A 24,730-nucleotide genomic window follows, 5' to 3' on the forward strand; every position below is an offset into this window, starting at 1 on the left:
CTTCTTCAGATGTCATGTACAGATAAATATCTCAATTTACTGTAACAAAGACTGAGAAACCAACTCCAAAATTCTCTATGTACAACAGCCACATACTTCCAATGAAATGACAGTCACAATAAATCTTTAGGGTAAAAATTAAATACATGATGGATGGCTCATGAGTGGCTCAGCAGTTGCGCGTCTGCCTTCAGCCCAGGGCGTGATCCTGGAGTCCCAGAATTGAGTCCCACATCGGGCTTCCTGCATGGAGCCTGCTTTTCGCTCTGCCTATCTCTGCCCCTCTCTCTGTGTGTCTCTCATGAATAAATAAAATCTTTTTAAAAAAATGCATGAATAATATAACTTCACATCTATAAAATATTATATAAATAAGGATAAAAAAGTCTGCAAAGATATTCGACAAATATTAGGCAGTAAATCTTGGTTTTTGTTTCTTGTTTCTTGAATTTATTTTTTTTTGTTTTGGCTTTAAGTATGTTTTCTCACTTTCTTTTTCCTGCAATGAACCATAGTTTACATATGGAAAATTAAATTACTAAAAGAAAAGAAGCCCAACAGCTAGGAACTGACCTGGCATTCATAGTAAGGCCCTGTGGTTCTGCTGAACATAAACAATTTCACAGAACACCAACATCAGATGAAGCCATTCTGACCACAATGGATCAAGACAGAAATAAAGCCACTCTGCAATCATGTCCGAACATATACAAATTATAAAATTTTTTTCAAACCACAAAAATGACTAAATATCCCCTTATTTGAGCTAATATGAATGACAGCTTTGGCCTTGCTTCGTTCCTTCAGTCCTCTAGGTAAGATTAAGATATCCAGTCATAGACTTGCCCCACTTTCTTCCTGACAGACTTAATCCAGAGGAAAGCCTGCTTCCTTGACACTCTCCCAAATCAGCAAGCCCAAATTCTATAATAAGTTCTTTCTAGCACCCACTTACTGAGATCCCTACCATTTTGAGTGATATAAGCTTTCTCTTAAACCCAACGTGTTCAGCTATCAGTGTGTTCCTGATGGTCACTGGAGAACACTGGCTTTAAAGATGGAAAGATAATGGTTTTTGCCCTCCAATGGTTCCCACTCCGCATTTATACCAACAAGAAATTCAATGTGCTGAACAATCTGAAATATACAATAATATATACTAGATACATACTAGATATATATACTGTAGTAGATATATACTAGAAATATCAAATGTTGGGGCACCTGGGTGGTTCAGTCAGTTATGCATCTGCCTTTGGCTCTGGTCATGATCTCAGGGTCCTGGGATACAGCCCCGAGTTTTGTTGGGCTCCCTACTCAGCAGGGCCCCTGCTTCTCCCACTGTCCCTCCCCCCTCCTCATTCTCTCTCTCTCTCTCTCTCTCTCTCTCAAATAAATAAATAAGTAAAATCTTTTTTAAAAATGGGGGAAATGTAAAAATTTCATCTCAATAAAGGTGGGACAAAACTAATAGAAATCTCATGGAGGGATCCATGGGTGGCTCAGCGGTTTGGCGCCTGCCTTTGGCCAAGGGCGTGATCCTGGAGACCCAGGATTGAATCCCACATCGGGCTCCCGGTGCATGGAGCCTGCTTCTCCCTCTGCCTGTGTCTCTGCCTGTCTCTCTCTCTCTCTCTCTCTCTCTCTCTCTCTGTGACTATCATGAATAAATAAAAATTAAAAAAAAAAAAAGAAAGAAATCTCATGGAGCTCCTTTTCTTAATTATCCTGCACTGTTTATCAAGTATTTAGGATAGTACTAACTCAGATGATGAGCTACAAAGCAAGACTTCTTTGAGTCTGAATTCTAGCTGTATTATCTACGGCTGCATAACCTTAGGGAAGTCACTTAATCCCTATGTGCTTCATTCTCCTTATATATAATATTAACAGACTGGAATCTATTTCATAACGTTATGAGGATTAATGACTTAATACACATAAAAGCTTTAAAACAGTGACTGGCATACACTAAAATCTTAACATGCATGTTCTATGCATGTAGAAAACTCCATATTTACATTTTAATAAAAGATGTAGAATTCACAACAGAAGAGTGAGTTAAGACAAAATGTATGTTACAGGGACCCCTGAGTGGCTCAGCAGTTGGGCGTCTGCCTTTGCTTTGGGCATGATCCTGGAGTCCTAGGATCGAGTCCCACATCAGGCTCCCTGCATGGAGCCTGCTTCTCCCTCTGCCTTCTCTCTCTCTCTCTGTCTCTCATGAATAAATACATAAAACCCTTAAAAAAAAAAAAAAAAAAAAAAACCTATGTTACAGATTTACAGATTAGCCTAGACTCTAAGCTACACTGGTCCCACCTAACAAACCTTAAAGACCCAAAAGACTCAAAGTATTCCCAAATAACTACAAAAACTATTCAGTACTTAACAAGGTAAAAATTCACAATGTCTGACATCCAAGTGAAGATTACTAGGCATGCAAAAAAGCAGAAAAATACACTCATGAAGGGAAGGGGGGGAATCAATTAATCGAAACCATCCAGAACTGACATAAATGTTAGACTCAGCAGACATTAAATCTATGTTCTACAAATATGTTTTGTATTATATAACAAAAAGTTATGCAGAGACATTGCATATAAAAAAAAAGACCCAAATCAAGCAACTCAAGACATCTAAGGAGAGAAATGCACTAGACAGATTTAACAGTAGGTTAGATACTGCCCCCAAAAACGCAAACTTGAAGAAAAAGCAATAAAGGGATGCCTGGGTGGCTCAGCAGTTGAGCGCTGACTACAGCCAAGGGCATGATCTTGGGGTCCCGGGATCAAGTCCTACATTGGGCTCTCTGCATGGAGCCTGCTTCTCTGTTGTCTGCCTTTCTCTCTATGTCTCTCATGAATGAATAAATAAAATCTTAAAAAAAAAAAAAAAAAGAGCAATAGAAATTAGAACAGAACACAGAAATAGAAAACAGAACACAAGAGGGGAAAAGAAAAAAAACTAGCTAAACTACAGAGCAAGTGAGCATGAGTGAGTGAGCAGAGTATCCATGAGCAAAGAGAACTTCTGTCCCCCAATGGAGAAAAGAGAAAAAAAATATTTTTAATGGCCAAAATTGATCCAAATTAGATGAAAATCTATACACTGAAATATTCAAGAAGTTCAATAAGCCTGAACCCAAGAAATAAAAAAAAAAAAAAAACAATATCAACAAATATAACAAAATTGTTTAGAACCACAGATGAAACATGTAATGGTAATAGTACCCATTCATTTTATTTTCCATGTACTCAAGCAAATTTCTGAGAGTCATCTTTGACCCCTCCCCTCTCCAGCCCCCACACAAAAAGTTCTGTTCCTAGATAATTCTTAAAACTTGTTTCTTGGGGGGAAAAAAAAAAACTTGTTTCTTGGGCAGCCCAGGTGGCTCAGCGGTTTAGCGCCGCCTCAGGCCCAGGGCCTGATCCTAGAGCCCCAGGATTGAGTGCCATGTCAGGCCCTCTGCCTGGAGCCTGCTTCTCCCTCTGCCCGTGTCTCTGCCCCCCCCCCCCCGTGTCTCTCATGAATAAATAAAATCTTTTAAAAAGAAAAAAAGAAAAAAAAACTTTTTTTGAGAGAGCTTAACTCATTAAGTAGTTAGTTACACTAAATGTGAAAGAACGAAATCCATTTAAAACACTGTGAAAAACATATATTTATATATGCTGCTTTTACAAGAGACATGCAAAAGAAAGCTGACGTAGTTACACCAAATTAAACAAAATAGTCTTAGCAATATGTTCTGGGAAATAAACAGACATTTTATAATAATGAAAAAATGGACCCAGGAAGAAGATGTAACAATTCTAGATGTGTAATGCATCCAATAACACAGCTTCAAAATATATTTAGAAAAAACTGACAAACGGGATCCCTGGGTGGCGCAGCGGTTTGGCGCCTGCCTTTGGCCCAGGGCGCGATCCTGGAGACCCGGGATCGAATCCCACATCGGGCTCCCAGTGCATGGAGCCTGCTTCTCCCTCTGCCTGTGTCTCTCTGCCTCTCTCTCTCTCTGTGACTATCATGAATAAATAAAATCTTTAAAAAAAAAAAAAGAAAAAACTGACAAACTAATTGGATAATTGGTTGAATCTTAAGTACGTTTCTCAAGAGCTGATATTTTTAAAAACAGACAAAAATCATTATGCATACAAGTGATCTAAACAACAGAATCAAAACCCCAACTTCCTTGACATACACAGAACTCTGTATCCAACGATAATACACATGCTTTTAAAGCCTACATGAGGGATCCCTGGGTGGCGCAGCGGTTTGGCACCTGCCTTTGGCCCAGGGCGCAATCCTGGAGACCCGGGATCGAATCCCACGTCGGGCTCCCGGTGCATGGAGCCTGCTTCTCCCTCTGCCTGTGTCTCTGCCTCTCTCTCTCTCTCTCTCTCTGTGACTATCATAAATAAATAAAATTTAAAAAATAAAATAAAACAAATTTACTAAAAAATAAAAAAATAAAAAAATAAAGCCTACATGAAGTATTAGCAAAACTAACTATAAGCCTGATTATAAACAAGCCTCAATAAACATCAAAAATCAGAATATTTTCTCAAACTACAAGAGAATATGTGCTAGACATCAATAACACAAAGTGCACATTAACTGTTATTTATGTGGGATATGTTATTTATATTGGGATATACATATCCCAAATAAAAATGATTAAAATAGTAAGTTTTATGTTGTTTTTTACCACAGTAAAGAAAAGACTTTAGGGCCCCTGGGTGGCTCAGGTCATGATCCCAGGGTCCTGGGATGGAGGTCTGCATCAGGCTCTCTGCTCAGCAGAGTCTGCTTCTCCCTCTACCCCTCCCCCTTGCTCATGCATGTGCGCACACATGTTATCTCTCTCAAATGAATCTATTTAAAAAAAAGAAAAAAGACTTTAAAACTCTCCCATTCATTTGAAATGAAGCAATAATGAATGTGTAAATAATCCATGGGATGAAGAAAAAAAGATAATTAGAAAACATTCTGAAGTGAATGATGATAAAAATATTTCAAAACTTGTGGGCACTTTCAGGATCACGTAAATGAAAATATTGAGAAAAAAAAAAATGGGGAGCCTGGGTGGCTAAATTGGTTAAGCACCTGCCTTTGGCTCAGGTCATATTCCCAAGGCCCTGGGATCAAGCCCACATCAGGCTCTCTGCTCAGTTGGAGCCTGCTCCTGCTTCTCGTTCTCCCTCTTCCTCTCCCTCCCCCTCAGCCACTCCCCTGCTTGTGCTATCTCTCTGTCAAATAAAATCTTTAAAAAAATAAAGGCAAAAATAAATAAATAAATAAAGTAAGTAAGTAAATATAAAGGCAGAAAAAAATAAAATAAAATAAAAAAATAAATAAAGGCAGAAAACTGGTGACATAAGCTTCCAGCTTAAAAAAAAACTAGAAAAATAACAGCCAGTTAATCTTAAAAAAAAAAAGATTAGGAAGAAAATAAAAGGGCAAAATTATCAATAAAATAGAACTCAACAAAAAAAAAAAATAGAACTCAACAATCAAAATTATTCTTTTTAAAGATAATGTTGATAACTTCCAAGCAAAATTATTAAGAAAAAGAAAACAGTTAATAAGATACCAAAACATGCCAAGGACATTACAAGAAAATAGTTGCAAAAATCCTTATCAAAATATTAACTAGGAGCATCTAGCTAGCCCAGTCAAAAGAGGGTGAGACTCTTGATCTCAGGGTAGTGATTTTGAGCCCCATTGTATAGAGATTATGTAAATAAATAAAAATGTTTTTTAAATATTAGTAACGAATACAATATAAAAAAAAAAGAACAAATCGGAACCAAATGGGGCTTACTCTATATAAGCAAAGACTTTTAACATTCAATTTTTTAAAAAACTCAATGTTATTCAGCTTAATAACAGAAATTTGGAGGAAAATATGTAATCATCATGAGATGCAAAAAAGAAAAAGCACATGAAAAATTCAATACCCATGTATGATTAAAACATTTGCAAACTAAAAATAAGATGAAAACTTCCTTGGAGCCCCTAGCTGGCTCAGTCCATAGAACATACAATTTGATCTCAAGGTTGTGAGTTAGAACTCCACACGGGGTGCAGAGATTACTTAAAAACACATACATACATACATACATAAAGAGGAAATTTCCTTAATCTGACAGAGTATCCAAAGAAAACCTACAGACATCATCATACCTCATAATAAATTACTGAAAGCATTCTCCCCCTGAGATTGGGAACATGATAAGGATGCTCACACTATCACCTTTTATTTCAACATTGTGCTGGACATCCTAGCCAGTGCAGTAAGGCAAAAAATAAATAAATAAATAAATAAAGGAAGAATAGGAAAGAGAAAAAATATATGTATCATCATTTGCAAACACAGGGAAAATACAAAAAGCATATACATTAAACATTAGAACTCATGTTTGAAAATTTCAATACATAACAATAGATTGAATTTCTATATACCAACAATTCATTTTTTTAATTATACCTTTTATAATAATATCAAAAAACATCAAATTCCTAGGGGGAAAAAGAAAAATAAAATGAAACATGCAAGACCACCACACTGAAAACTTCAAAAGTCTGAGACGCCTGGGTGGCTCAGTGGTTGAGAGTCTGCCTTCAGCCCAGGGCATGATCCTGGAGTCCCAGGATCAAGTCCCAACATCAGGCTCCCTGCATGGAGCCCACTTCTCCTTCTGCCTGTGTCTCTGCCCCAATCCTCCCCCCTCGCCCCCCACCCCCGTGTCTCTCATGAATAAAGAAATAAAACCTTAAAAAAAAAAGAAAAGAAAACTTCAAAAGTCTGAGAAGGGGTGCCTGCTGGCTCAGGCTGTAAGGCATGCAACTCTTGATCTCGGGGTCATGAGTTTGAGGCCCACATTGGGAGTAGAGTTTACTTTAAAAAAAAAAAAAAAAAGTTTGAGAAAAATAAAAGGACTAAATAAATGGAATATTCCTTGTTTATGGATTTTAAGACAATATTATTAACGATTTTTACTTCTCAAATATCTATAGATGCCACAAAGTATCAAACTCTCATTCAGTTTCTTTTTGTGAAAATTGAAAAGCTAAGTCTGCAATTTATATGGCAATTTAAAAAGAACAGTCAAGGCAATTTTAAAGAACAAATTAGAATCCTATACCAAGGAGTGCAGTAAATATACAACATATCAACACCTACAGCAATTAATCAGGTTCTACACTTGATGTGTGCTTTTTATTATGTGTATAACTTAACATCAAGCAGACTGTTATTAGAGTTAATGTGACATCCACATCAGGAAGAATGTACCTTCACATAACCTTCTCATTACCTTCAGCTCTAGGTAATCTTAAAGAAAATTCCCCAAAGCTTTATAGTTTTAAAAACTGAAAAGAAATATACAAGTACTTTTGCACTTTCTCTAATTTCTACCTTAGTATTTTAAAGAAGAGGTATAGATATAGACGGACAAATGGTCCCCAACTTAGGATAGTCTGACTTACAATTTTCCAACTTTACAATGGTGTAAAAACAATATGCATTCAGTAAAACCATACCCTGAATGTGAATTTAGGATTGGCAATATACAGTATGATCCTCTCTCATGACTATGGGCAAAAGCAGCTCCAGCTCTCAACCAGCCACAGGATTATGAGAACAAACAACCAGTACATAAATAACCATTCTATACCCATACAACCATTCTGTTTTTCACTTTCAGTACCATATTCAATAAATAACATAAAATATTCAACACTTTATTATAAAATAGGCCTGTGTTAGATGATTTTTGTCCAACTGCAGGCAAATATCAGTGTTCTGGGCATATTTAAAGTCGGCTAGGCTAAGCTATGAGGCTCAGTTGGTTACGTGTGTAAAATGCATTTTGATTTAGGATATCTTTGACTTAGTGTGTAAAATGCATTTTGATTTAGGATATCTGACTTACAGTGGGTGTCAGGATGTAACTACATCTAAGTCAAAGGATACATATATCTATGAAATGAAATAAAATTTCTTACTCTATTACATGCATTCTCAACACAGCTATCACTAACAAAGAAACAAAAAAAAAATCTTAGGTATTACAATGGTTTGTGGCTCATCAAAACACAATCCTGACAAAATTTAATTCTTCAGTACATAATTTCTGTTAGATAGAAATCAATAAAATTTTTAATTTAAACTTTCTGTTTAGGGAGAAATTATTAAAAGGGTCGAGAAACAATGGCCTAGAACACAGGCATATTCAATATATGTTTGCTTATATATAAATTGATTGTAAAATACCTTAGAAATGATCAATTTGTAGAATGAAAATCTATGGCCTAGGTAAGTTCCCTTACTTATCCAAAGTCACAATGGCAGAACAGGTCTTAATCTGTTTCAAGGATATCAAAACCTACCTCAAGTTCACTAGTATAATCCTAGACTCACTATAATATTGCTAAAGCATCATTTGGGGGAAAAAAAAGGTTAGAGGATGATAAATCCCTGACGCCAGGTGTTTGCCAAATCACCCATAGTATTAAACAGTAGGCATGCTGCCATCTGTTACAGGAGGTAAAAATAAATGGAACCTAGCAATGACAGATCCAACCTCAGAGGAGTTTAGTCACTGAATCCACAATAAAATGCAAAATGAGAAATTGCCTAAATGCACAATTCACTGGCTATTGTTAGCATACTACCTAGAACAGAAAGCCAGACACTTTTAGGGTGGATTGTGACGTTACACAGACCCAGATTCCAACTGGTCCAGTGCACCATCAAGTTGCTAACCTCAAAACCATCATAAAGGAGAAAAATCATGCTGAACAGCAAATTTACAGCTGTTTACCAAAATGATTCAGGAGGCAAGGAAACAAAATCAGGAAACTAATAAAACCAGGGGATATAGTGTAAAAGTTGTCTCATTTAATGGCTCAAGATAGCTAGCTCCCTAAAAAACCTTTTTGTTTTTTTAATTTTTTTAGAGATTTTATTTATTTGACAGAGAGAGCACATGAGCACAAGCAGGGGGAATGGCAGAGGGAGAGGGAGAAGCAGGCTCCCCACTGAGCAGGGAGCCCAAAGTGGGGCTCAATCCCAGGACCCTGGGATCATGACTTAAGCTGAAGGCAGATACTTAACCAACTGTGCCACCCAGGCACCCCTAAAAAAAACCTTTATTAATACAACTCATAAGAATGGTTAAGTTAGCCTGCTTCTCCCCCTCCGTAGCTCCCTCTGCTTGTGCTTGCTCACATTCTCTCTCAAATATATAAAAATCCTTAAAATAAATTTAAAAAAAGAATGGTTAAAGTAGAAGCAGTCTATGGTTTGAAGACCATGGCACGTTTGTGATAATACAGGACCCACAGATCACTACTGTTATTCCTTAATGGCAATGACTAACCCAAACAAGAGGGCTAGCCTTGTACAATGAATGAAGTGGCTAGAGAGTTTGTTTATCCTGAGAAGAGGAACTGTCCTGTCCTTTGCATGCAAAGTGGAATAGTCCAGATGAAGTGGTTGATATGCTGTACATGCAGGCCATACTAGATTTGCTTTATAGTGACCAAGATATTCAACCACTTAATATATCCCATCCCCAGGTCGTGGTGAATACTGTGTATAAAAATTACTCCTACTACATGGGGACCCATGTAACTTTACTTTTACCAACAAAAGAAACTGTTCAGGATGTTGGATCAGAGTTGCTGTCTCAAGCTTCCCGTCACAGGTCAGGAATGATACCAAAAAATTAGATGGTTCACTAACAAGCAGAAAAGACAAAGGAGATGGCAAATCTACTTGCCCCAGTAGAATGGAAGGTTTTAGTGGTTACCGAAAAAACCAGATAAATAAAGCAGATATTGATAAAGTTGGCAAAAGTTTTTAACCCATCATTATCAGATACTGAGTGGACTGATAGGAGCTGCTACTTAGTCTCCCAATATTGAAAGGCCCCTAACAAATCTACTCTATTTACTCTAGTTTGGAGACCTTAAAAAGCCAGAACACAGGGACACCTGGGTGGCTCAGCAGTTAAGAGTCTGCCTTCGGCTCAGCATGTGATCCCGGAGCCTGGGGATCAAGTCCTGCATCGGGCTCCCTGAGAGGAGCCTGCTCCTCCCTCTGCCTATGTCTCTGCCTCTCTCTCTGTATCTCTCATGAATAAATAAAATCTTAAAAAAAAAAAAAAAGCCAAAACACAAAGAGGAAAAAAACTATGATATTAAGCATGTGCCATCAACCTGGGGATAGTCAACAGATCAATCAAAGATGAAAAATGACTGTGAAGGTAGAATCTTAACCCTCAGGAGCCAGAGACCCGAGACCAAATGAACATATGTGGGTAAAATGGCCTAGAGCGGGAGAGAAGAAACCTTTTTGAGACTCCTTGACATGGAAGCCCAATGAATCTAACACCTTCATCAGAGACTCTAAAAGGAACAATAGGTAAAACTTGAGATACGGGGATGCTACTGTTGATGAGAAAATTTTGGATGCAAATTAGTGTTGGAACAGATATATGAGGTGATTTTGTCTCCTCTGCCAGAATGTATTACTGATTAGATTATGTTTTGTGGAAATGCTTCCTTTAGCTTTATAAAATAGAAGACACATAAATTTACCCTGCAGTCTGGACTAATGGACCATACCAACTGGGAACTTACAAAATTGCCCAAACCTGCCACAGATGCTATTTACAGCAATATAGAACACCTGGTGGGCAAAAAGAGTTTATAGCTTTAATGACACCTTAGAAGCTAAAGTGACATCAATAAACTTAAAGGTCATTTTGAGACCCGCAAAATACAGTCCAATACCTTCTTTCGGTATGTGACACTGTCCTACAACTACAAACCCTGAGGTGGTAAAAGTATTAAACTCTACTTAGTCACTCTTGAAATTTCTTTAATCCTAAGGATGATTTAAGATACCAAGCAGAGGGACGCCTGGGTGGCTCGGCAGTTGAGCGTCTGCCTTTGGCTTAGGGCATGATCCCAGAGTCCCAGGATTGAGTCCACCAGCAGGCTCCCTGTATGGAATTTGCTTCTCCCTCTGCCTATATCTCTGCCTCACTCTCTCGCTCTCTGTCTCTCATGAATAAATAAAATCTTAAAAAAAAAAAAAAAAAAAAAAAGATACCAAGCAGGGAACCTGTTTTGACATACACTTATGATCTAGGATAACTAATTACTGAATTTAAATGAATAAACTCTTTCAGGTCAATAAAATAAAAAGTTTCAATTAAGATAACGGTTACTACACAAACAAAAAGCCTAGAAAGGTGGAAATTAATACTTATCAGTTAACTGTTTTGTGGGGAAAGTGGGGAAAAAAAGTCATTGGGTTCCATCATCTTCCAAAATAACAAAAAGAATGTAATGAACAATACCATTTTTGTGCATCCCACTAACAAAAATTTTTTAATTTTGTATCAGATTGGACAAGGTATAATGAAAAATGTACTCTCCAATACCATGTTGAAAACTATAAATTAACACACCTTTCATGACAATTTGGCAATATTAAAGTGAGAAACAGCATGATAGTTTTATGTGTCAACTTGGATTGGCTATAATACCCAGTTAGTCAATGAAACACTAATCTAGATATAGCTGTGAAAGTATTTTGTAGATGTACTTAACAACTACCGTTACATGAGTGGGCCTCATCCAATCACTTTAAGTAATATAAAACAAGTTTCTTAAGTGTTCCTGAAGAAATCTGCTTTAAGGGACACCTGGGTAGCTTTGCCTTCGGCTCAGGGTGCGATCCTGGAGTCCTGGAGTCCCGGGATCGAGTCCCACATCGGGATCGAGTCCCACATCGGGCTCCCTGCATGGAGCCTGCTTCTCCCTCTGCCTGTGTCACTGCCTCTCAATATCCCTGTGTTTCTCATAAATAAAATCTTAAAAAAAAAAAATCTGCTTTAAGATTGCAGCATCAGGGGCATCTGGGTGTCTCAGTGGCTGAGTGTCTGTCTGCCTCTGGTGCAGGTCATGATCTTGGGGTCCTGGAATTGAGTCCCTCATCAGGCTCCCAACGAGGAGCCTGCTTCTCCCTCTGCCTATGTTTCTGCCTCTCTCTGTGTCTCTCATGAATAAATCGAAAAAGGAAAGGAAAGGGAAAGGGAAAGGAAAGATTGCAGCATGGGGCGTCTGGGTGGTTCACTCGGCCAAGCATCTGACTCTTGATTTTGGCTCAAATAAAGATTTTATGGGTTGTGGGATCAAGCCTAGCATAGAGCCCCCCATGGAGCTCCACATCACACTGGGCTCCACACACAGCAGGGAGCTTGCTTGTAGATTCTCTCCCTCTGCCTCTCCCCTGACTTGCATGTACACAGGGACGCTTTCCCTCTCAAATAAATAAATTTAAAAAAAAAAAAAAAAAAAAAGACTACACCATCAACTCCTAAGTTTCTAACCTACTATCCTGCCCTACAATTCAGACTTATCAGCCTCTACAACTGTTATGAGCCAATTCTTTGAAACAAAGACTATATAGTATATATATGAAATTCTGTTTCTCTGTAGGATCCTAACTGGCACATAGTTTTTAACCTTTTAATCCCACTAATAAGGTTTAGGGACACTTGGGTGGCTCAGTCAGAGGAGCATGTGACTCTTGATCTCAGGATTGTGAGCTCAAGCCCCATGTTGGGTGTAGAAATTACTTAAACATTAAAGAAAAAAAAAGGCGGGGGGGAGGCAGCCGCGGTGGCCAAGCGGTTTAGCACCTGCCTTTGGCCCAGGGCGTGATCCTGAGGCTCCGGGACCGAGTCCCACATTGAGCTCCCTGCATGGAGCCTGCTTCTCCCTCTGCCTGTGTCTCTGCCCCTCTCTCTCTCTCTCTCTCTGTCTCTCATGAATAAATGAATAAAATCTTTAAAAACTATACATATATATATATAAAAGCAGTTTATGCAATACTATTTTTAATATGCAAAAAATAAAACAATTCTATGATGTTTAAAAAACATGGGGCAGAGGTACCTTGGTGGCTCAGTCGTTTGAGGCTCCAACTCTCATTTTCTGCTCAGGTCATGTTCTCAGGGTTGTGAGATGAAGCCCCACATCAGGCTCCATCAAGCATGTAGTCATATTAAGATTCTCCCTCTCCCTCTACCCCTCCCCCCACTTGTGCAAACATGTACACAGCACATGCCCTCTAAAAAAATTAATTCTTTAAAAAATATATGGGGCAGATTATACATACTGACACAGGAGGATGTCTAAGATACATTATTTTAAAATGCAAGATACAGGGCAGCCCCAGTGGCTCAGCGGTTTAGCGCGACCTTCAGCCCACAGTGTGATCCTGGAGACCAGGGTTTGAGTCCCACATCAGCCGCCCTGCATGGAGCCTGTGTCTCTCTGCCTCTCTCTTTCTGTGTCTCTCATGAATAAATAAGTAAATAAAATCTTTTTTAAAAAATTAAAAATGCAAGATACAGAATAACTTTGTGTATATAAAAGGAATATAATTATATTTGATATTTATTAACATAGGTGATTTGTGCCCTAATAAATCCATATAATCTAATTTTTTGGATGTTCAAAAAATTGCTCACAAAATTACTGCAGGGAGAATGAATGAGTTGGAAGTTGAGGGAGTTGAACTTTCTACTTTTCGTCTTATAGCCTTGTATAAGTTTTAAATATTTTATAAAGAGTATATATTATTTTTTAAACAATATTATTTATATTTTTTAAACAAAATCAACAGGTTTAGATAGGATATGAGCCTTTGTAGTTTTCTACTCTATACTCTCTAGCTATTTTTAAGCTTCATTTTAATAATTAAGTCACATGATGTTTAACATGACCAAATATTATGTTTATAGCTATCAAACATTATAGTCAATAACATACAAGCATGTAGAAGTGAAAGGATGAAAAACAGGAACTCAAAATTGTACATGTGGCATGATCCTAATTATGTAAAATATGTATGGCAGAAATATAAGGTAATAAAAAACGGTCCTTTTTTTTTAATAAAATACGAATAGAAAATGGTTTTTCTTCCTATTCAAAGTTTCAATATTGTGAAATGTTTAGTAAAACTAAATTATTTCATGTTCATGCTCCCTATAAAAGAAAATTAATAAACTTAATATATTATTTTCTCATAGTACTGACTTGTAAAAAAAATGACTAATTCAAAATACTGTTAGTTTAAAAAAACAAACAAAAACAAAAACAAAAAAACAACCTGCTATTGTGACTTCCACTAGAGGGAGGGAGAGATTAGGACCAGGAAGGAAAATAGAGAGATTCTGGATTGGGGATATTTTCTTTCCCAGGGTTCGGTTACACAGTATTTGTTAACCAACTGAGCCACCCAGGAACCCCTGTATCTCATGACTTTTAAACTTTTTTTTTTTTAATTTTTATTTATTTATGATAGTCACAGAGAGAGAGAGAGAGAGAGGCAGAGACACAGGCAGAGGGAGAAGCACCTCCATGCACCGGGAGCCCGACGTGGGATTCAATCCCGGGTCTCCAGGATCGTGCTCTGGGCCAAAGGCAGGCGCTAAACCGCTGCGCCACCCAGGGATCCCTCTCATGACTTTTAAAAGGGTCAGGGACACCTGGGTGGCTCAGCGGTTGAGCATCTGCCTTCTGCTCAGGGCGTGATCCTGGAGTCCCATGATCGAGTCCCACCCACATCCGGCTCCCTGCATGGAGCCTGCTTCTCTCTCTCTCTGCGTCTCTCATGAATAAATAAATAAAATTTAAAAAAAATAAAAGGGTCATAAAAAATATTTTTTATCAAAAAGCAAAATAATTCCTGAGAAGACAAAATCATGAGAAATAACCTGATTCCTTAAACACAGATCTTCCATTACTTCTCTATTTTTTGTCACCGACAGAAAAATAAAGGGAAAAAAAAAAAACCCTAAGCTTGCCTTTTCCCTCACCTGCAAGCAATTAAGTCCTGCATATTTACTTTCTGAAATGTCAAATCTGTTCTTTATTTTCATCTCCAAGGCAGCTGTCCTAATTTGGGTCACAGCACCTCTTGTCTGGACTAACTTAACAGTCTCTCCTAGGCTAAGTCTTTCTCATTTTTTTTTTTTTGTTTTTTTTTTTTTTTAAAGCGTATTTTTTTTTTTAAAGATTTTATTTATTTATTCATAGAGACACAGCTAGAGAGAGAGGCAGAGACACAGTTAGAGGGAGAAGCAGGCTCCATGCAGGGAGCCTGACGTGGGACTCGATCCCAGGTCTCCAGGATCACGCCCTGGGCTGCAGGCGGCGCTTAACCGCTGCGCCACCGGGGCTGCCCCTCTTTCTCATTTTTTAATGTGATATGCAGACAAAAATACACATTTATCATCTAATTCAGTACCTACTTTCATATGAAACTAAAACAAGCTTCACTAAACAGCCTTTACTTCATTGTTTGCAAGACTCTCTGATCTATCCTATCACATCCTATTTTAACTCATCTTTTTAAATTGTAGCGGTTTCAATTCACTTTATTGATTTTAACATCGAATTAGTGTGGGTAACCACCAGTTTCAAAACCAATATCCTAGGTGATCACTTATTCCCTGATTCAAAACACCTCATTCAACTACTGCTGCCTTCAATATAGTCTGCCACTGCTCTAAAAAATATACAATATAACTCACCTGCTTAAAAATATTCACTGGCTTCCCCTTATATCCTAGATAATAAAATACCACCTCCTTAATGAAGCACAAAACCTTCATATCTAACAACTCCCTTTCTCAAAAATCAGTCCCACTTCTTTTCTTGTTCATACTCCATTCTGCCCCCAAAATACTCATAGCCTAGCTTTGTTTTTTTTTTCCCTCATAGTCCAGCTTTGTGAAACTAGGTTTCATTACCCAGAAATGTTTCCCCATACCATCTGACCACATCTTTCCTTCAAAGCTCAGTTCAGGTATCCCCTCCATAAAGCCTTCCCTCCTACATTTTCCCATGCTTACCTTGTTATAGTTAGTTGTACAAAAGAATGCTGTTTAAAATCAGCATCATCCCTGCTACAAAAAAAAAAAAAAAAAAAAAAATGGGGGATCCCTGGGTGGCACAGCGGTTTAGCGCCTGCCTTTGGCCCAGGGCACCTTCCTGGAGACTCGGGATCGAATCCCACGTCGGGCTCCCGGTGCATGGAGCCTGCTTCTCCCTCTGCCTGTGTCTCTGCCTCTCTCTCTGACTATCATAAATAAATAAATAAATAAAAATACCTTTAAAAAAAAAATGTATCGGGGGCACATGGATGGCTCAGTTGGTTAAGCATCAGGCTCTTTATTTTGGCTCAGGTTATGGTCTCAGGGTGTGACATCAAGCCCTGCACTGGGCTCAGTGCTGGGTGTGGAGTCTGCTTAGGATTCTCTCTCCCTCTGCCCCTCCTCACTCACACATGCACAAGTTCTTCCTCTCTAAAACAAATAAAGCTTTTAAGATATATATACACACATATGTATATGTCTATATATATATATATAACAAAATTACTGAATTTTAGGAGCTTACAATTCTTTCGGATCAAGTATCCCATTTACAAATGGGAGGGGCTGCTGAGGGAGATGGGAGGGAAAGAGTTGGAGGTATGTAGTATTAATATATACTATGCATAACTTTATGTATTTCTCAGGATATTCTATTAGTAGTAAAGTAGTAAAAACTGGTGCTGGTTGTAAAATTACCATTAGTAGTAAAGCGTTAGAGTAGTAAAATTCTATTATTTTCTACTAGCCTATTTTCCAAGGTAAATAGTAATCCCATTTCACAGAGATTTAAAACTTGCCAAAGGTTGTACAAATGGCTGGTATCAGGATTCAAAAACCAGCCTCTTTCCACCACATTATGCTGAGGCCCAAGAGAGGTCAAGCTGTTTTAGTCCAAGTCACACAGCTGTAAATACCTGAAAATGAACTAACATGTTAGGCTTTTCTGACATTTTAGTCATAATAAAAGACATGGGAGTCTATCAAACATTACATATCTTTGGGGAGCTTAGCTAGTTCAGTTGGTAGAGCATCTTGCTCTCAGTGTCATGAGTTCAAGGCCCATGGTGGGTGTAGAGATTACTTTAAAAAAAATATACACACACACCTTTAATAGGAGATGCCTGTCAAACATCTGTTCTTAGCTATACTCAACAAAGTATTAGGGCCTACTACCCATCAAATACATTATTATAAAACACTGATAATCTCACAAAAAGAAAAGGCATAGGAAATGGAAAACTGGACCTAACTGCTGATATTAAAAGTCATGTTGAATAAAAACTATAACCTCTTTGGGAGGCCTGGGTGGCTCAGCGGTGGGGGCGTCTGACTTCGGCTCAGGGCATGATCCCAGGGGATCGAGTCCCACATTGGGCTCCCCGCGGGGGAGCCTGCTTCTTTCTCTGCCTGTGTCTCTGCCTTTCTCTGGGTCTCTCATGAATAAATAAAATCTTAAAAAAAAAAAACCACTAAAGGAGACATAGTTCAAAAGAACTGTATATGTTTTTGTTTTGATTCTTCATTTAATACATTATTAGATATTAAATATCAAATATCAATATTAAAATAAGAAATATTATAGGTTTTGTTAATAGGGTATTTTAGCAACCATCTCCAACATAACTAAATAAAGAGAAGGGGATATAAAAACTGCTATGTAGCTACACAACCAAACACAAAAATAAAAAAAGGGATAACAAAACTATGCATCCAAAAACATGAAAAAAACTTGTAGTACAGCAGGAAAAAAACAGTATGCTTTTTAATTGTTCTTCTGTAGTCTTTAAACATGAATATGAACGTTCATTCCAAAAACACTATATTATGATTATTTTATCCTCCCTAGTAGACTAAGAACTTCAGTAAATATTATGAAATAAAAAACATCGTGGGGGAAAAAAAAAAAAAAACAACACTGTGACTGGTACTGTCGTTTCGGATCTACTTTCCAGTAGGGAAGAGTAACTTAGGGTAGCTAAGCATTAGGGTACACTCCAAAAAGCTCAACAATCTTCTCATAATTTTTTTCAATCTTGTGTGAATAGGAAAATAAAAAAATTAACTTGTTAAAATTCCATCTGAAAGAAGATACAGCATTCCTTGTGTGTGTAAGTTTTGAGCAAAGATTGAGCCCTGTATCATTTTGACTGAATCAGTCTTTTTTGTTTGCTTTTGGATTTTCCAGTATGTTCTGAATAGTTTAGCTCATGAGTAATCATCAGGTAAAATAAGTATTACTAGACTAAACTTCTAAGGTATGTTTAAAGCATATTTTAATTACACAAAATCTTAGAAAAAAATTTCTTTGAAAAAATAGGCTATATACCCTCTTTTTTCTAAAAAAGATTATTTGTTTATTCATGAGAGACACAAAGAGAGAGGCAGAGACATAGGCAGGGGGAGAAGCAAGCTCCACGCAAGAGTACCCGATATGGTACTCGATTCCAGGACCCGGTATTATGACCTGAGCCAAAGGCAGACACTCAACCACTGACCCACCCAGGTGCCCCAGCTATATACCCTTATTAATCTGTTGACTATATGATACATACTTCCCCTTCTGAAATGTTAAGTATAATTGTTATCTTTATACTTCAAAGGAAATAAAAGCAAATCTCAAAAGAAATATTCTCATTGAGATTTACCAAAAAAAATCCTAGGGCAGCCCGGGTGGCTCAGTGGTTTAGCGCTGCCTTCAGCCCAGGGTGTGATCCTGGAGACCCAGGATCGGGTCCCACGTCAGGCTCCCTGCATGGAGCCTGCTTATCCCTCTGCCTGTGTGTCTCTGCCCCCACCCCCATATCTCTCATGAATAAATAAATAAAATCTTTTTAAAAAAAAGAGAAGAGAGAGAGAGAGAGAGAAATCCTAAAGCATCATAAAGAAGAGTCTGTAATGACAGAATATGGGAGTCAGATTTTCTCAAGTTGAGAAATCACCAATGAATGACTGACTACCAATTTGAGTAATAGTTGTCTCAGCTTCTGTATCAGAAGCACTGCTTGCACAGGGAAGAATTATATTTCTAATAATCATTCTTACAGCAAAATAAGCAGTAATATTTACCTTCACTGACAAGCATATTGGAAGTTTGGATTATGAGTCCAAAGGTCTTAAAAGTGAAAAGTTGCTGCATAAAGAATAACAGGTAGGATTCAATCCCAAGTACTTTCTGACATCAAAAAAGTTTGATGTTACTACATTTTTTCCCCTTTTTTACCTATACCCTGGCTTTATTTCACTGAGTTTCATTTAAAAAAGGGGGGTGCGGGGCAGGGGGCAGCCCGGGTTGCTCAGTGGTTTAACGCCTGCCTTCAGCCCAAGGCCTGATCTTGGAGACCTAGAATTGAGTCCCACAACGGGCTCCCTGGATGGAGCCTGCTTCTCCCTCTGCACCCCCCCCCTCTCTCTCTCATGAATAAATAAATAAAATCTTAAAAAAAAAAAAAAAAGCATCTACCCTAATATGGTTGTTTGTAGGATTAAATGATAAGATATATACATCACCTAACTCACAACCTGGCCCATTGGTACCTCAGGGTTAACTGTTATTTACTGTTCTACAGACAAATACATAAACGGAAACACCAATCTTCAAAGCTTTTCAAACTTTAAAGTCTCTGTGTTAAAAGTAGCATAGTTTGCCGGCACCAAAGTTTCCCAGGAAGCAGCACTGTCTTTAATTAATATCGGTTTAGTTTATAATTGGCTGCCAGAATAGAAATCATTTTAATGAATATAAAACTCTTCTGTAATAAACTACAAACAAGTTAATGAATAATAAACTAATGAAGTTCAGAGTTTCAACTTGGGAAGTTTCAATTTTGGAAATTTCAATTAATTTAACTTTCTTAATTAAAGGAAAGAAGAGTGGGCGCCTGGGTGGCTCAGTAGTTGAGCGTCTGCCTTTGGCTTGGGTCGTGATGCAGGGGTCCTGGGATGGAGTCCCACATCAGGTTCCACGCAGGGAGCCTGCCTCTCCCTCTGCCTGTGTCTCTGCCTCTCTCTCTGCGTCTCTCATGAATAAAAAAATATTTAAAAAAATAAAGGAAATAGAGATTACTAATTTTTTTTAACTACACATGAAAATCATTCTGACTTCCCTATGTTTAGTCAGCTAAGAGTCCCTTAAAATTTCAAAATTTTTGTCTAACAATTTTTTTTTTCCCAAAACACATGGGTCCTTTTAATATGCTCAAAACTCTTCTACGCAACAAGAACTGAAACTAACACTTCTGAAAGCCCAAGTGTCAGGAACCGTTCTGGGCCCCAGAACACTGTTCATGTTTTATTCATCTTTGTATAGGTGACTACTTTAGCAAAGAATCTGAAATAATATTCAGATAACACTGCTGAATAAATTAGTCGACAAAATAAAGCAGATAATTCGGCCACTTCTTACAGTATTGCTCATATTTGAAACAAAGCCCAAATATCTCAGCTTTCAAAATTACTGACTTTATTTTGTGCACGCAAGGAAAATGGAGGTTCATTGTCCTAGATCCTGAAACTCCGAAAGTTAAATTAATATTCAAAATAAATGTCGTATGTACTAAATCTTAATTTATTAGAAATAAGTTAGTACAAAACACATAGGTCCCTAAGGACTTTCTCTCCTAATTTTTGCCTATGAATACAATGGCACACTGATCCATCTAACATCAAATACGGTTAATTTTACTAACGCGACTAAAAAAAATCAGAAACATCGATTCGAATAAAATATGTGTAAGTGCTACCTTAGAACCCAATCGAGTAATGCATGACCACAGTTATTACTCTGAAGCCGAGTACTCTCGCCAATCCGAGGATTTGAGAAGATAAAACGCAGGGTGAGACATCAATAGGAGTAAACCGCCGAGGGGGGAGGGGCGGGAAGGGAAAGGAAAAGATCAGAAGGATTAATTACTGCATTATCTGTGGAAGGAGAGAAGGTAACTGGGGACGAACGGAGAGGACCCCCTCGCAAGGGGGCTGGAAAAGGTCCCTTTTGCAGTGAGAAGGGGCTGGGGGAGTGGGAGGAGGGGCAACGAGCAACAGGAATTTTCCCGGTATGAATGGGTGCGTCACTTACGTCGCTGCTTCCAGAAAGAAATTTTGCCCTGAGGACAACCTCCAAAAAAAGCAATTGTGGAGGAAGGGGGAGTGACCTTCGTCCGTGGGATGGAGGAAACACACGGTCACTTCCCAAAGGGCCGAGGGAGAAGACGTTCCCGTTGGTTCTCCCTCGATCACCGGGGAATCGAGGGATTGTGGGAGCCCCCGGCCCCACCCCCACCCCCGGCGTCTGCCCCGGCGTCGGCCCCGGCCCCGGCCCGGGCCCAGTCAGGGCTGTGAGAGACCCCGTGCTGAGGTGGGCGTTACCTGCAGGGTCACCTCCTGAGGGTCCCAGTGCGGCCGCAGGTGTTGCAGGAGGCTGAGGGCCCCCTCCCGGCAGCGCTGCTCCTCCTGATCCTGCACCGTGACGTCCAACTTGGGCACCTCGGGGGAGCCGGGCGGGACGTGGATGTAATTGGCCATGGCCCAGGCGACGGCAGAGACTACCACCACGACGACGGCGACGGCGACCACGAGAACGGCGGGCGCCGACAGGCTGGTGGCTCCTTCCGTCCCGGGGCGCCCTCGCAGGAGGGCTAGGGGCGCTCAAGCTGACGGGCGAGCGGTCGGAGGACGGCCGGACGCGGCTCTCTCGCCGACCCGGGTCTGCACAGCGGCGCAACGGGGCAGGGGATGTTCACGCGAAAAAAATTCCGCTCGTCTGCGCTCCACCGCCGGCGGCCGCGGAGCATGCCGGGACTGGCCTGACGCTGGCGTCATGCGCGGGGCGGGGCCTGGCGTCTGCGTCACAAGCCGCGGGCGACTTTCTAGCCCCGAGCACAATGGGCCGGCGGCTGGGAGCCGGCGCTGTCGGGGCTGCCCCGCCGCGCGGGCTGCTCCTCGGGCCTGAGCTTGAGCTCGGACAAGCCCCGAGGGCGGGGAAGCCTTAGCTCAGCTGCTCGGGAGCGCGCGGGGGGCGGGGTTCGAGTTACGGCTGCGTTTTTCCGGGAAGCGAGCTGCATGCCCCGGAGTAACCCCCGGAATAGCCTCCGAATTTGGCCCGAGTCCGGGTCTGGGGGAGTGACCGGGTCGCCCCCGCTGGGCCGCGGAGCCGCTCCGTACGGGCGACCGCGCGGTCGCGTGGGCAACTAGACCCCCATCCGCCGTACGCGGAGAGAGCTCCTGGCGCTTGGGGCAAACGTGAGTAAGACATTGGTGTAAGGCAACGACGGCGCTGCAAGGTTGGTTTGGAGGCCGAAGGTCTGGCCGCACCGAGAATCGTGCAGAGCCGGGGAACAGCCTGAGGATGAAGAGGAAAAGGAAGGGAAGAAACAGAGTTTTGAGGCTCAGCGCTAGGATGGCCCCATGCCTGCCGCCTGCTTCAGGGTATTTCCTGCGCGGGCCTTAAAACAGCCACTTTGAAAACTTGTAGCTTCAGGGCAGCCCCGGTGGTTGTGCGGGTTCGCGCCCCCGCCTTTGACCCAGGGCGTGAGCCTGGAGACCCTGGATCGGGCCCACGTCGGGCTCCCCGCATGGAGCCTGCTTCTCCCTCTGCCTGCCTCTCTCTCTCTCTCTCTCTATCTTGAATAAATAAAATCTTTAAATATATATATATTTTTTTTTAAAAAAAAGATAGTGCTGGAAACTGGATAACCCCCAAGTAATTTACTGGTTCCTCCTAATTTTCTTCTTGATTGAGGAAAATGGTCCGAGATGTGACTTCGTCACCTGTCTTCCCTGAAACACTTAGGGCATGGTATGTTTATTAGGGGTAAATTGAATCACTAACTGGGTTCGGCTTAATTAACACTCAAATGCTTAATTACCTCCTTAACACGAGTTTACATTCTGATTGTTCACAAGGAACCTACTTAGTTTTGTAAATCACAAAATAAATAGCTGTCAAGAAGGGCAAATTCATAAGCTGAAAGGAAGAAAAAGAGGGGTACCTGGGTGGCTCAGCTGGTTACGTGTCCAACTCTTGATTTTGGCTAAGGTCAGGAACTGAGGGTGGTGGGATCCAGCCCTGTGGGGAGTCTGCTTGAAACTCTCTCCCCCACCCCCCATCACCACTGCATGTGTGCATGCCTGCGTGTTTGTGCTGGCTCACAGTCTCGCTCTCTCTCTCTCTTTAAAATAGGTAAATTTGCGGATCCCTGGGTGGTGCAGCGGTTTAGTGCCTGCCTTTGGCCCAGGGCACAATCCTGGAGTCCCGGGATTGGGTCCCCCGTTGGGCTCCCTGCATGGAGCCTGCTTCTCCCTCTACCTGTGTCTCTGCCTCTCTCTCTATGTCTATCATGAATAAATAAATAAAATCTTAAGATAAAATAGGTAAATTTTCGGGTGTCTGGGTGGCACAGTGGGTTAAGAGTCTGCCTTCACCTTAGGTCATGATCTCAAGGTCCTAGCATGAAGCCCTAAGTCCGGCTCCCTCCTCAGTTGGGAGTCGGCTTCTCCCTTTCCCTCTGCCCCTCTCTCTGCTTATGCTCTTTCTCTCTCTCACTCTCTACTTCTCTGTCTCTTTCTCTAAAAAAAATAAAATCTTTTAAAAAATAAAATAATTTTTAAAAAAGAAAAAGAAAATACAGTGTTATAATACAGCAAGGGACTTGAATCAACATTTTCTAGACTTGAGCTTTTTTTTTTTTTTTTTTTATCACGTTCTAAAAAAACATGCATTCTTTCCAATTTGGAGAGAAGTAATATACTAATGCTTTCACATTCCAGATAGTATCTCCTGTATTTTTGTACAATTGGTATGTATTTCATACTAAACAGTTGACATGTCAAGAAATTTAAAACTATGCTTTGAATTGTAAAATGACCTAATAGCAAATTATTAAAAAATTATTTTGAGGGGTACCTGGTTGGCTAAGTCAGTAGAACATGAGACTCTTGGTCTTGGGGTTATGAGTTTGACCCCCATGTTGGGTGTACAGATTAACATCTCTAAAAAAATTATTTTGAGAACTGCACAAGTTTATAATTTTAAGGAAGCATCCATTAGCAGGAAAAAAAGAGAGAAAAAAAACTATTAAGTACCTAGGAATAAAACTAATAAAAGATGTGCAAGCCCTTAATGGATGAAATTATATTAAAGGACAAATCTTTTCATAAACAAGAAAAGAGGGATCCCTGAGTGGCTCAGCGGTTTAGCACCTGCCTTCAGCTCGGGGCATGATCCTGCAGTCCCAGGATCGGGTCCCATGTCAGGCTCCCTGCATGGAGCCTGCTTCTCTGTCTGTGTCTCTGCCTCTCTCACTCTTTCTCTGTGTCTCTCATGAATAAATAAATAAATAAAATATTTTAAAAATAATAAAATAAATAAACCTGAAAAGATACTTCTAAAGATCTCAGTTTTCACTGAACTAATCAATAACCATAATGCATGTGTAATTAAAATCTCAACAGGGTTTTTCACAGAACGTGTTAAAATGACATTAAAATTCATACCAAAGCTTAAGGTCCAAGAAAAGCTGCTACAATTTTTTGTAGGGAAGGGAAGATTGAAGAATAGGTCGGAAGAACCCCTTCTACTAGAATTTACTGTTTAGGAGTGGGCAAATAGGCCAGTAGAACCTAATAAAGTTTCCAGAAAAAGGTCTACACGTATATGAGAACTTTGAATATAACAAAGGTGGCATTAAAAATTAGGAAAGGATGGGCTCATCAATAAATAGCACTGGGACAATTGCTAATCATTATGGGGGAAAAAACTGATC

The 24,730-nt window shown here is 39.9% G+C and overlaps 1 protein-coding gene across 2 annotated transcripts in view; it reads right to left on the reverse strand.

Moving 5' to 3' along the window:
* Nucleotides 1-21,609, reverse strand: part of ETNK1 (ethanolamine kinase 1) — a 62,920-nt gene extending 41,311 nt beyond the window's left edge. The window contains exon 1 of one of the 2 annotated variants that reach the window (XM_077870778.1): nucleotides 21,336-21,609. In XM_077870778.1, the coding sequence (XP_077726904.1) occupies nucleotides 21,336-21,491 (156 nt within the window). In that variant the 5' untranslated portion in view covers nucleotides 21,492-21,609. Of the gene's footprint in view, nucleotides 1-21,045; nucleotides 21,180-21,335 lie in introns of those variants that run through there. The other variant, XM_077870779.1, reaches the window with a different exon arrangement.
* Between the last annotated feature and the right edge of the window lie 3,121 nt (nucleotides 21,610-24,730).

The sequence above is a fragment of the Canis aureus genome, chromosome 25, assembly GCF_053574225.1.
Source record: "Canis aureus isolate CA01 chromosome 25, VMU_Caureus_v.1.0, whole genome shotgun sequence".
NCBI classification, from domain to species: Eukaryota; Metazoa; Chordata; class Mammalia; order Carnivora; family Canidae; genus Canis; species Canis aureus.